Here is a 12,460-nt window from a genome sequence, read left to right on the forward strand (position 1 = left end):
CTTGGTAATATGGATGGACTCAATAGGTACCTAGAATAGGAGGTCTGAAAGTGAGAAAGAAGATGCCTCTTTTGAATGATTTAAAACCTTGTGCCCAGGGCCGCAAAAGCAGCATCAAGCGTAGGTTACCAGAGCCAACATCACTGTTCTTCCCTGTTCTTCACTGTTGCTGCCCAGGGCAGTACCAGGCCATCTCTGCTCTGAAGAAAGCGTTATCTGACAAAGAGGCATGAACCACTGTCTCCTCTTTGCCAGAATAGGGACCGTTAGGAAAAACAAAAGATTCAGTTTTGGTGAAGGGGTGTGGGATGAATTTTAGAAAGGCTGTGCAGCTTTTACGAAATATTTGGGGGATGTCCCAGAATGAGGAGGAACGGGACATGACTCAGTATGTGTGACACCCAGCAGCATAAGATCCTTTCTATTACTCATGCAGGATAGAGCGGAAAAGATCCGTCAGTAATGTTCAGTTTACACATGGTTTTCACTTAAGTACTTGACAGAAGAAGGTTTCAGTGCTTTATTTAGTGTATTTCAGATCCAAGAAAGGATACTTGCTATATATCTGAAAAACTATTCATGTCCGTGGCTGGCTTATTAACGTACCAGAAACCGGCCCTTAGGACATAGCAGCCTGACTCCCATGTAAAGGGTCATCAGAGTGAGCACAAACACGACAGACTCTTATTTTAAAGCCCTTTTATATTGCCAGTGTGATGCAAAGTGATTGCAAAAATAAGAATGGGACCATTTTAAACGTCTGTTATGTGATAAAAATTGCTGACTGTTACCGTGTCATACTCTCCCTCAAACTAGATTTTACATTCAAGGATAAATGTATTCACAAATCTTAGCTGCTGTTTACACACACATAAAAAGTGAACATGTCATTTGAAGTTGTTCACTCAGCTGGGAGACTCCCCCCACCCCCATCTTGTCCTCTGCAATTACCCTTTGCCCCTTTCCTCCAGCAGCTATTTCTTCCTAGCTGTTATGTTTTATGATGGTAAAACATCCTTCAAAAGACACGCTCGTGCTTCCCATCAGGTGTGGTGAGCCAGACCTAACAGAAAGCCATTGCGCGGGAAGAGTTGAGTCTCAGCACTAGTGTTTGTGAAGGGTCTCCTCCAGCGCTCAGTCTCTGCAGTGCAAAGGATTACCGTTTCTCTCTCTCAGCTCAGCAGGAGAGATCCAAAATGGGCTGCTTCTCCCCCAATTCCTGCAGAAGCATGCCCTTTCCAGGCCAGATAGCCTTCAAAGGCAGGCTGAAGCTTTAATGCACAGCGAACAACAGTCTCAAATGTAGAGCGAGTCAGCCATTTCGCAGCCTTACAGGAGGGCAGGAGTGGAGGAGCAGCAGCCAGTGAGACCGCAGGAGAAGTAGTCTGGGGCTTGCAAAGTGGAGGCCACTGCTGGGTCATTCACCACTTCCAAAGACAGATCATATGAAGAGCCCACAGAGGTCTGGTGGACTTTCTGCGTCACTGGGAGTTGCCTGGTGTGCAGGCAGGCAGGCTGCTTCTACAGCTTGTTCCTGGCAACTTTTGAAGTAGAGAAGATGGCCAGAGAAGGCTTAGCAGACTATCAAATGGATTTGCCACGTCAGCTCAGGAGAAAGGAAATGAGATAGCAGAGGGGGCTTGATTTTCCTCCTGAGTTTGGCCCATCAACTCAATGAGCAGTTCCCTTGTCTTCCTCTGAAGGTCAGCAGAGTGACAGTGTGTCTCACTGTGCCCTTCAGCACCTTTTTTGTTGCAGGGTTTTCTCAGTTTTCAGTCAACCCTCATGGAGTTACTGGTTTGTCACAGTAATGCTGCTGTGTGGCCTGCCATGTCACTCAAGAAGAGGTGGATTGACTGAGAGTTAAAAGTCCACAGTGTGGAGGCACAGCCGATTTCCTAGTCCCTGTCTTGGGGACCATATGTGGCAGTGGTGGAGCCTTTGGAACATGTGTCATGTGTAGCATGAACTGACAGCCTAAACTGAAGTCACTCCAGTTGGGTACAAAGGCTACTTTAGGAGGAGCTTGCCTGTTTATATAGGATTCAGATGACTTCATTTTTTAAAAGTGCATGGAGTGCATCCAAAGCAAATAATTTTTCTGTGGTGAATGGGAAGACCAAAAGGAAAAGTCTGGAGAAAGGAGGATGGATGGTCTTCCTTTAATGTCAAAGCTGACATAAACACGTCTCCTCCAAACCCTTCTCACAAGATAATTTTCTCAGCAAGACACAGATTGCTTCAATCTCTGTGTAGCAGCCTTTGAAGCTTCCCCCTTATTGCTGTTATGGAGGAGGAAGGATTGTCTTTGAGAATTTCTGCAGCACTGAAGTGTTCCTCCTCCAAAAGCTTTCACACAATCAGATACTTGGTTGCTCCAAACAGCTCCCTCTTTGGAACTTCTCTGCCATCACACAAGGGTAAACTGATATGTCTGGTTTGCAAAATTATTAAATTAAAAGAACTAAAAAGGCTTCATTAAAAATATTCTGATCAGCTCTGTGTAAGACCTCAGTTTTCATTAGACAGAGGTCCAGCTAAGAAGATGACGAATGGTGTTGGAAAGGAGCCACCAATTAGGAGACATCAATTTTTCTGTCAACAGGATAACCCCTTTTGCAAAACTTGTCATATGTTTATTCCTTTTCTGTTTGTGAAGGTATTTGTTTGGCAGGGATATTTTGCATGAAGGGAAGAATTTATAAATTGTTTTTTTACGGTTGTCATTGCTGCGCTGGTTTGAGTTCCTGTCTTGTGGGATATTTTCCCTATTCAGAGTTCTTGCTCCTCAGTCTGTCTGCTGTCTGTAACTCTTCCATTTGCAATACTTTTGGGGAAAAAAATGACTCTACTTACTTCTGCAGTGAGTTCTGGGGTGGAAACACTTGTGATGGTAGTGGGTACCTTGGGAGCATAGGACTCGGGGCTTGCAATGCCTTCAGGTTGCAGGCTTAGGAATGCTACTATATGGGTGTTCCCAAAAGGAAGATAAATGCCTTACTGAGCATTTCTTTCTTAAAAATTTATGCCTCTTATGCTTGCATCCTAATAAGTGTTCTTCCATATTTAATGGTTTAAGATACAGTTGAAGACATTCGGATTTTTTCCCAGTTTACACACTTCCTTTAGCATATTCAGAAAACTTGATAGCTTCCACACCTCCTTTTACTGTATGGGACATTTTACTCACTTTACTTATGGGCAGCTGTATACATCCTTTATTCACAGCTGCTGCTGTGTTTCTTAATAGCTTATTGCAAGTCATTTTATGAAATCATGAGTAGCAAATGCTTAACAGATACTGGAAGAAGAAACAAGGAAGTTCTCTATACATGGTCATATGTGTAATACACAGAGAGCAAGAGCTCCCTGTGCATGTTATATTTGGCAAGAGACTGAATGAGAAGGACAGATAGCCGGTGGGATTTCAGATGGGCACTGGTAGATGTTGACATGACCTTAAAGCCTATCAGGTTCTTATGTGGGAACCCAGCTTCAGGAAATGGAGTGTATGATGACAGGTTTTTGAGGGGTGGCTGAAAAGTTACAGCTGTGTAATGGGTATCTACTGGGACACTGAATAGACCTGTGTTGTGGAGAGTGGGAGACTTGGCACGGAATAAAGGAAGAAGGTCATTATTGAGCTGATAAGTGGCCATTACTGGTAGATCAGGTATACACCTCATCATCATCTGGTGTCAGGTCATGCTGCTCAGTGCTCAGCTAGCAGCTGTGTTGAACATACATGTTAATGAGTGCGATTGTTTTGTCCTGGATGCAGACCACATGCAGACCATCTACTAGTGTCTAATATAGGCATAGCTATGTCTCCACCTGTCCATGGCTGATCTGAAGCACTCATTACTGTTTTGAAACTAGGCACAGTAGTAGTCATCTCGCTGCCTCTGATGTGTGATGGGTCAGTGTCTGAGCACATCTTCCTGGGTGTGACCATGCCTTGGTGAAGGCAAAGGTTAAGGCAGGTTTTGGGGCTCTAAATTGCAACTTAACAACTCTTTTTTAAAGTACTTTTATTCTGCAAAGGAAAACCACTTGTGTTCCATGAAGTCTCACTGTTTGTCTTCAGGGTGGGATTTGTGGTTTTTTAAACTGATGAGGAGGCTGAATCTGGCTTACCTGAGCAACAAACTTCATGCCTGAGCTAAGCTGCTACCGCTGCTTGTGGTAGGTGCAGGAGTCTCTGTTGAGATGGCAGATGGGCAGCTAGTGGCAGCTTAGTCCTTGCTTGTAAACAGCTTTGTATTTAGGGAGGAAGTTTTCCAAAGTACCTAAGTAATTTGGGATCAAAAATCTCCATTTCAGTTATTTCCAGGCTCTGGAGCAAGATAAACATTTTTCAAAGTGTGATTCTGTCTTGCTTTTTACAATGCCATCTGCCACGAAGATGCCCTCTTTTCTTACCTCATTCCTCTTTTCCAGGTTGGCCTTCCTTCTATGATGTGATCAGTCCCGATGCAATTACTTTCAACGATGATTTCTCCTATGGGATGCATCGAATTGAAATATCCTGCAGTCAGGTTAGTTTATAGCACACACAGACTATTCCGATGGCAAAGGCTGTAAAAATCATTACAGCGTGCTGTACTTTTCCTAAGATTTGCAAACTTTTCAGTTCCATTAAATAGTAATCATTGTGAGAGAGCACAATGGGTCGTAGGTATAACAGCTGGGTGGAACGAGCTGAAGGCACAAAGGGCTCATTGGAATGCATGTTGTTGTCTTGTGTGAGATTTAACAGAGCAGATGTAAATGGTTGGACTCGTTGCTGAGTCTACAAAAATTGTCTTCCTGATGAGGGTCCCTTCAAAGGAGCTCCTGAGCCTGGCCGACTGACTCCACACGTGAGCAGTTGAGAGGGAAGCCGAAAGCAGCGGAGCGACAGTCTGTGTGCTGATTCCATCACTGTGCATTACTGTGCAGCCGTGCTAACTCATTCCCAACACTCATTCCCAGCGCAGTCCTAATGGCTGCCTCAAACGATCCATCTGCCATAATAATGAAGGCCATAGTCATTCAAAACATGCCTGAATTTTCCGTTATCTGTCTTGTTCTACTTTCTCTCATCCTTTGTGCTGTCCTCCTCTCTGTGAAAGGAATGGCATAATCATTACCTAGCAAAGGGAGAAGCTGCTGCCTTGGCGTTTGGCAGACATACCCGGCAGCTTGCAGTCCTCTAGCTCCATGTGCTCAAACTTCTGAGAGAAGCACCAGCTTCATTTGGGCCATGAGAATTTGCTGTTCTCCTTCCAAACAGTATTGGTGGAGGGATAACTGATTTCATCCCTGACGATATGCATCCTTACTAGTCAGTCAGTCCTCATACATAAATGCTCAGAGTGAGTTAAGAAGCTTGCTAAAAAGAGGCAAGATTGTCTTTATGGAGAATCCATTAACTTCAGTCTAGGTAGAGGGTTTGGCCCAACATGTTAATGGCCAAATCAGCATGTCTGCTAGTATGTCATGTGTACTTCATCATGTGTACTTCATAATTCTGTAGTTATTATATTGGTGATATGCTTTAGAAGATCCATTTAACACTTTTTGGGATTGTCCATTTCTCTAAATTTCCTAGCGAGGTAGCAATGGGACTGCAGATTGGGAATCTCGTGCTTCACCAGTGATTACTGGCATAATCAAAAATGCAACCTGTTCTCTTCCACTCTGCATAGTAGGCCTGACTACTGCTAAAATCAGCGTGCTGCCAACCTGCTGAGCCTGTATCTGCTGACACCCTTCATGAGATGGCCAGAACTCCTGGTTTCACCTGAGAGAAGCCCAAGGCAGCCTGTGGTCAGGCCAAGGAATCTGGGAATGTCGTTTACCTGTTGCCAAACAAAATAGCGTTAGCAGACCTGAGACCAGCACTATTAGCAGCAGTCACATGCAGACACCATAAAATTAAAGCAAACCCAAAACCTGAATTTAAAGCACTAAGAAAAAAACCACGACCAAGGTTACTGTATAATCCAGTGGCAACTTCCTACCAGCTACTCCAACTTCTTGGTGTAATAACCCCACCAGTGATCAAGTCATGCAGGAAAATAGCTTGAGGAGTGGTGAGCATCTTTGCAGCCACCACTCAGTACAGTTAATACCGCCGCGTTGTGTATCCATAACAAAACCATTTCCTCCCCTCCTCAGAGCCCTAGGAATGTGAATTGCACATGCAGCTGCAAAAAAACGCAGTTTTACTGCAGCCTGGAAAGCAGTGGGATTGATATGGCAGGCCTTGGTAGAACTGGAGGGAAATACCCTCTCCCACACCCAAAACGTTATTAATCTTTTGCAGATGAAAAAGTAGTTGATTTTTCTTTAAAAGTCCTTCCACCTGTCTGAGAGAATAAAAAAACTCCTTTAATGTTCTCCATTATAGAAAGCAAACACTGGGGGAAAATTGCTGTAATATTAATCAAAGACATCCATGGGATTATCCTAGAAATTTGGAATTCCTAGTTTTTTGGAAACACATCACCCTGGGTGTATTTAAAAGGTCAATGATTAGTGACAGGTAGAAGTTAATTACATTTGAGGAATACTGTAAAACTGGTTGCATCTCTCTATTTTGTTGGGGTTTTTTTCTCTTTCCTGCTCAAGAGTCTCTTCCCCTGAGGTCTCCCTAGCTGTTATTTGTACCTGTACAAATCAATAAAATTCTGTAGTCACAGAAGGGCTGTTTGCACATTGATAGCTCACACTCGGCTACAGCAGCTGACAGCAAGCTGCTTTCCATGCTTCCCAGCAGCATATTAGAACCAGGAGGCTTTGGAGATCCAAGCATACTGACAGTTAGCAGGGTCCCTTTCCTGCTCCCAAACACATACTTCAGATGCTTTACTATAACCATTTCACTGTCCCAGTGCATTCTGCCCAATATATTTATGTGCAAGGCTGCAACAGATGATTGTTTCTCTTTGGGAGGCATTGCAGACATGTATATACACCCTAGAAAAATGGTCGGCACCTATTATGTGTGGGGAGGACAGTAAAATGAATTCATCCTTTGTACTCTCAGCTGAGGGACAGGTTTCTTATGCTGTGATATAAAGGATTGAATTACGTTTCTCTTCAGGGCAGATGAGTTATAGAGTCCTCTACAGAGAGAATCGCCACATAAATTTTTGGTGAGGGCTAATCTCAAAAGGTGACAAATTTTGCAGTAATCCAATCCTGGTGTGATTCTGCCATCGCAAGAAGGTGTAATGAAACTACCTTGAACTCTTGCACAGCTTCTCAGGTTTTGTGAGGAAAACTTTTTTGATAGATTGTCTTCGTAGTCTGTGTGTTTGTGAGTATATTACTCCTGCAGACCGTTTCTCTCTATGGTTTCTCTTGTTCTGTTTCTGTCCAGTGGAGAGGGAATGATTTATCTTTGGGTAAATGTTAATCTGGAAAAGATCTGTTTAATACTTGCAGCCAGGCAGTTTTGAAACATTCTTAGTTGAGATGCGATGATTTAATTAGGATGCTGGGCATTTAGAAAAATATTCTCTCTGTGACACTAAGGTTTTTTAGATTTTTTTTCCCCAAGGTATGGAAAAGCTTTATAATTGGGTGAAACGCCTCATTGTGAGAGACCCCACTCTGAGAAACATCTCGGGTTTTCTGCCCAAACTGCCTAAAAAAGTCCTACAGTCTAAAGTAAAATGAAATAAAATAAGCAATGGGGAATGGAGGAAAGGGTGGCAAGACAGCAATCTTTCAGGAACAAGACTTGAAACTTTGTCTTCTCTGGTTCCTGTGCTACTTCCCTTTTCCTTTTCCTATTTGCCATGTTTTGTCTTCCTACCTTACAAAGCCAAGCAGCTGTTACTTAACCAAAAGTCATCCATGCCTTTTCCCATTGCCTCTGGGAGCTCATCCTGCTGACACCATGGGCTAGAAGTGCCCTCGTTTGTTATTGGAGTCCTTTCTGGGCTGCTGGGCTGTTTTGGTGGCACGTCTCCAGGAGCCGGGAGCCTGCCCTGGGACGTGGCTGCACAGGTGGGACCAACGGGCAGGAGCACTGAGGCTTCACGTGCCTACCTGCCCTGCTCCCGTAGTCCGTGAGGATTATTGTTTCAGCTGTCATTAAATGAGAAAAGTTTCTGTCCCTCCTAGCTGGTGTGAGAGCCTCTCCCAGCCTTTCAGTCTGTTGAGAGAGTTGAACCTGAAGGCAAGACATTGCCTGCTTCTACAGACACCCTTCTTAATGGCGAATTAAAGGCCATAACAGCAGGAGAGCATTAGCAACACATGAACTTCAGGGCAGAGAGATGCCATCACTAACTCATTCACAGTTGGGAATAATCAGTATTGCCTCTACGTATTTGAGATTTTATGCATTAATTAAATGTTAAGAATAATCTGCAGTCCTTAATTTTTGCTGTCTGACTGTGAGCCCACGAGCAGCTCTGTGATCTCAGTTACATCATTCCAGCTCTCACTGAGATCAGCTATTGACTTGAAAGACCAAGGCTCTTTGGTAAAGCAGCATGACTTTCCTGTTCAAGATAAATATTTCTCCAGTGCAAGGTTTTATTTTTTTATTTCTCATGGCAGGCTGTAAAAATGAACTTGTGGAATTCAAGTGATTAATTACATGTTCTTATTATCCAGATAAGTTGTCAGCCATAATATGCAGTGATAGTAATCCTAATTTTTGAATAAAGATCAATTGGATCAGCTTCTTCAAAATATTGTACTCTTCTGTAAAGCAATGGACTGTTTGTTTTCTTACAGACAGGAGCAATAGTGTTCACCCTGAATACCAGTGTGAGTATCTGAGGCTGATGCATATCAAACAAAAATGAGTACAAGGGCATACTCCAAACAATATCTTCACTGCTTTAGGTCCTTGCCAGGCTCACCAAGGGGTTTAGTGTTTTCTTACAAGGGGCGTAGCAGATGTCTGCAGGCTAAGGAGAGCCCAAGAGTTCAGGCTGCCCCTTTCTTACACAGCTATCCTTACAGCAGGAAGTGAAACGTGGGCAGGGCTGCCCTCACCACCATGTTTTTAACTGAGCTCCTGCCATGAGATCATTGCAGAGACAGACGGCTTCTCAGAAGTAGTGGCCCAACCAAACGTACGCAGTGACATGACGGGAAACACCCAGGAAATTTGGGCTTGAAGTCTTAGGTGCCCATGATATCTCAGAAGATCTTCTTCTTGTAAATAAATGTAGATTGTAAATCCCACTTGAAAGGGTGATGTAGGCACCAATGTGCTTCCTTGGAAGCAGCTGCTAGTCATTGCTTAACACCACGGCGATGCCATCAAGCTGCACAGAAACAGTGATATTCTGTTGTACTTTGTTTCAGTGTGGTGCTCACCTGGGGCATATTTTTGACGATGGACCTCGCCCAACTGGCAAACGGTACTGCACAAACTCTGCTTCGTTATCTTTCAAGCCAGCAGACAAGAACAACACTGGAGAAGGCAGCGGTAAAGCCAGTTCTGCCCAAACAGGCAAAGCTGAGCTGTAGGATGAAGCAAAGCCTGCAGAAAACTGTGCTGATACCACACGGCTTACAAGGAATGTTTTCTAAGTTGCCTGCTCTCTTATAGCCTAAGAATGTTTAAACGTATGAAAGCATTTTGCACCTTCCTCCTTCTTCCTCATCTTTTTGGAACTGAGGCCTTGCCTGCTGGTGCATTTACTATATAATTGGATTGAAAAATGTGTTGACTGACTCCACAGGTTTTCTTTTCCTTTCTTTTCTTTGAGATTGCTTTGGGGAATCCTTAAATCGAGAGGCTTTGGCAGCATTAGTTATTAGTTTCTTCTTAGTGCTGTGTTACTCTAGGTTTGAACACCATTCCTTTTTGTGTGGGAGATGGGACTTGTGTTTATCTCCAGTCTATAGGAAACTTCTGGGCATAAGAAAATCCTGAATTCCCAGCACGACTCTGCTTTGTTCTGACTTGCGAGGCATGCAGCCTTTGGTCATATGTATTCAGCCATGTCCCAGCATCAGCCGCACCCTGCGAAAACTTGTACTTATGGCTGTTCCTTCCCAACTGAGAGAGATGGATGAGATGTAAAGCCCATCCTTTGGCTAATTTACTGCCAAAATTTCAAGGGTGTGGTTGAAAGGATGTAAACATTGTCTCAGTGTCTATTTTTCCCCCTTGTTTGGTATTTAAATCAAGGTTTTAACTAGTAAGGCTCACTTTTGCGGGCTCCTAATGAGGCTTTGTCTTTTTGTGAGGCCTGTTCAGCAACTGTAACTCAAATCTGAATTAAAGTTGAAATCTGCAGGGGGTAATTATATGGACAAATGCAGAGATAAACTTCGGAAGTGAAGTAGATGAGGGATGACACTAGGCTTTTTGTCTTGTCGGTTGCTACAAGGATTCAGAAACATGACAGTTTCTGCTAAAAGGGAGTTTAGGAATGAATGCGGCAGAAAGAGAGACCCTCCTGAAGTATCCAGTTTTAAAGGTTAGCTGGTCTGGATGTGTACTGCCTACAAGGCCACAGCTTTTAATTTGTGCAATTGCAGTGTAGTACATGAGTGAGGGGAGTGGTTTAAGAAATGAATTTGAAAAAAGCCTGTCAGAGCTCTAGAAATTTTCATGTAGCAAAAGGTGCTGTCCCAGAAGATGTTTTTCACAGCTGCTTTTAGATTTTGTTAAATAACAGTTTGTCTAGAATTGTGCGTAATACTGTTCTTTAAGCTTTACTACACAGTTTTTGCTAATACCACTTTGCCTTTAAGCATTGAAAGACTTAATGAATATAGTATTTACTTTTATTAGCAAGCTTTGTGACTAACATATTTGGATCCAATTTTATTTCTAGTAGGAGCAAAACAACCACTGATATTCGTGGAAGCAGGACTGAGGTTTTTAAGTCAGTGATAATAAACGTATTATCTAAAGTACAAACATCCTTCAGTTAAAATATAGCTACTGTAACAGCATACAGAATGGTCAGAATTGCCTTTTCGAGCAACATAAGAAAGACATGAAAAAACCATCCAATACCTTAACATTAAATAGATGCAAATAAGAATGATAAATATTTAGAGCTAAAACACTAGGGCTCTGCTGTAGTGCACGCCTACTCACATGAGTAATCCCCCAGATGTTGTGCAAGGAATTGCTCATCAGCCGCAGGAAAGGTTGTGCAGACTGACCTTTGGTGTTTCAAGGCAGTCGAGTTTCTCCTAGTCCCATTGGTTTTTAGCAGTTTCTTCTAGAAGGACTGCTTTTATCCCTTGCTTTTGTTTAAAGAAAAGTAGGTTTTCTCTACCACATTTTCTGACATAAACATAAAAAAGGCAGCATCTATAAAAATGTGGTACATAAATGTGGTTTAATTCCAGATTGCTGTTGGATTTAAGTGTTATCAAATTTCAGTATATTCCTGCCTTATGTTAAAGAAATGTATTACTTAAACTTCAGTACGCGGTAATGTATGCTGTCCTACAGGAGATTTATTTTTGCAGGATATGGAGTGCAATGAAATGAGTCAATATGGTGAGGTGTATGTGATCTCTGGGACTTAGACCATTTAACATAGGAAATGCATTGTTCTCTCTTGTGCGCAAACTATACCACAGCGCAGTGCAAGGTAAGACAGATTTCCTTTTATTCCTCTTAGAAGATGCTAGTAAGGGCTAGAATTGAACCCTCCGAATTTGGTTCAGTCTGGTTATGATCAGAGGAAACTTGGGAGCTGAGCACAATGTATAGAATAATAGGAGAATATTTCTGTATGTTTAAATTTTGCACTGTCTAGATGCTTATAAAAACTGAATGCAAACTGTGTAGAAATAGCAAACTATATTTTATAATATCTCTATTGTTACTCAGATGTTTAAATAGCATACCTTAAAATATCATGTAAGTCACACATGTTATTTATATATACTATATATATATAAAATTGCACATGTTTTTTATATATATATACGTACACACACATATATTATCTAAATATAATTTTAGCCTTCGGTACCTTTTTAATAACTAAAATCTTTCCTTAAGAGAGTTCAATACTTTTAAGAAATCAAATATACATTTTTCAAATTAAATTTGTTTTCATATATTTGTTGTACACAAATATAAAATAAATTTCTTTATAAATAATTCTGTTCTCCTTCCTTATTTATGTGGTTTTATGGCAGGTTTTTGCACCTCTAGCTGCAGCATGTCTTAGGGAACTGCTTGTACTTTGCTTTCCCTTAACTAACTGTGAATATTATATATCCAGCACTTTATCTCCAGCAGGTTTCTGGCAGGGGCACAGCACTGCAGAGTACCAGGTGTCCTTGGACTTTCCTGCTTTCAGGAAAATATTGCAAACACCCAAGCCCAATAGAGAGGGGAAATGTTTAGAGAAGGGCTCAGCTTGTACCTTAGCAGAAGTTTTGGCTGCTTCCGAAAGACGCAGTGTGGGATGTGGTGCGTCGCAGGCATGCTGTAGAAGCCTCGCGGTGCCCGGGCTCAGCCTGC

General features: G+C 42.3%; 1 protein-coding gene across 4 annotated transcripts in view; it reads left to right on the plus strand.

The window, feature by feature from the left end:
- Positions 1–12,008, plus strand: part of MSRB3 (methionine sulfoxide reductase B3) — an 86,795-nt gene extending 74,787 nt beyond the window's left edge. For 3 of the 4 annotated variants that reach the window (XM_054845397.1, XM_054845414.1, XM_054845389.1), the window contains 2 exons: positions 4,441–4,538; positions 9,319–12,008. In XM_054845397.1, coding sequence (XP_054701372.1) covers positions 4,441–4,538; positions 9,319–9,483 — 263 coding nt within the window. In that variant the 3' untranslated portion in view covers positions 9,484–12,008. The remainder of the gene's footprint in view (positions 1–4,440; positions 4,539–9,318) is intronic. The other variant, XM_054845405.1, reaches the window with a different exon arrangement.
- Positions 12,009–12,460: the final 452 nt, after the last annotated feature.

The sequence above is a fragment of the Grus americana genome, chromosome 1 (genome assembly GCF_028858705.1).
Source record: "Grus americana isolate bGruAme1 chromosome 1, bGruAme1.mat, whole genome shotgun sequence".
In the NCBI taxonomy this organism is placed as follows: domain Eukaryota; kingdom Metazoa; phylum Chordata; class Aves; order Gruiformes; family Gruidae; genus Grus; species Grus americana.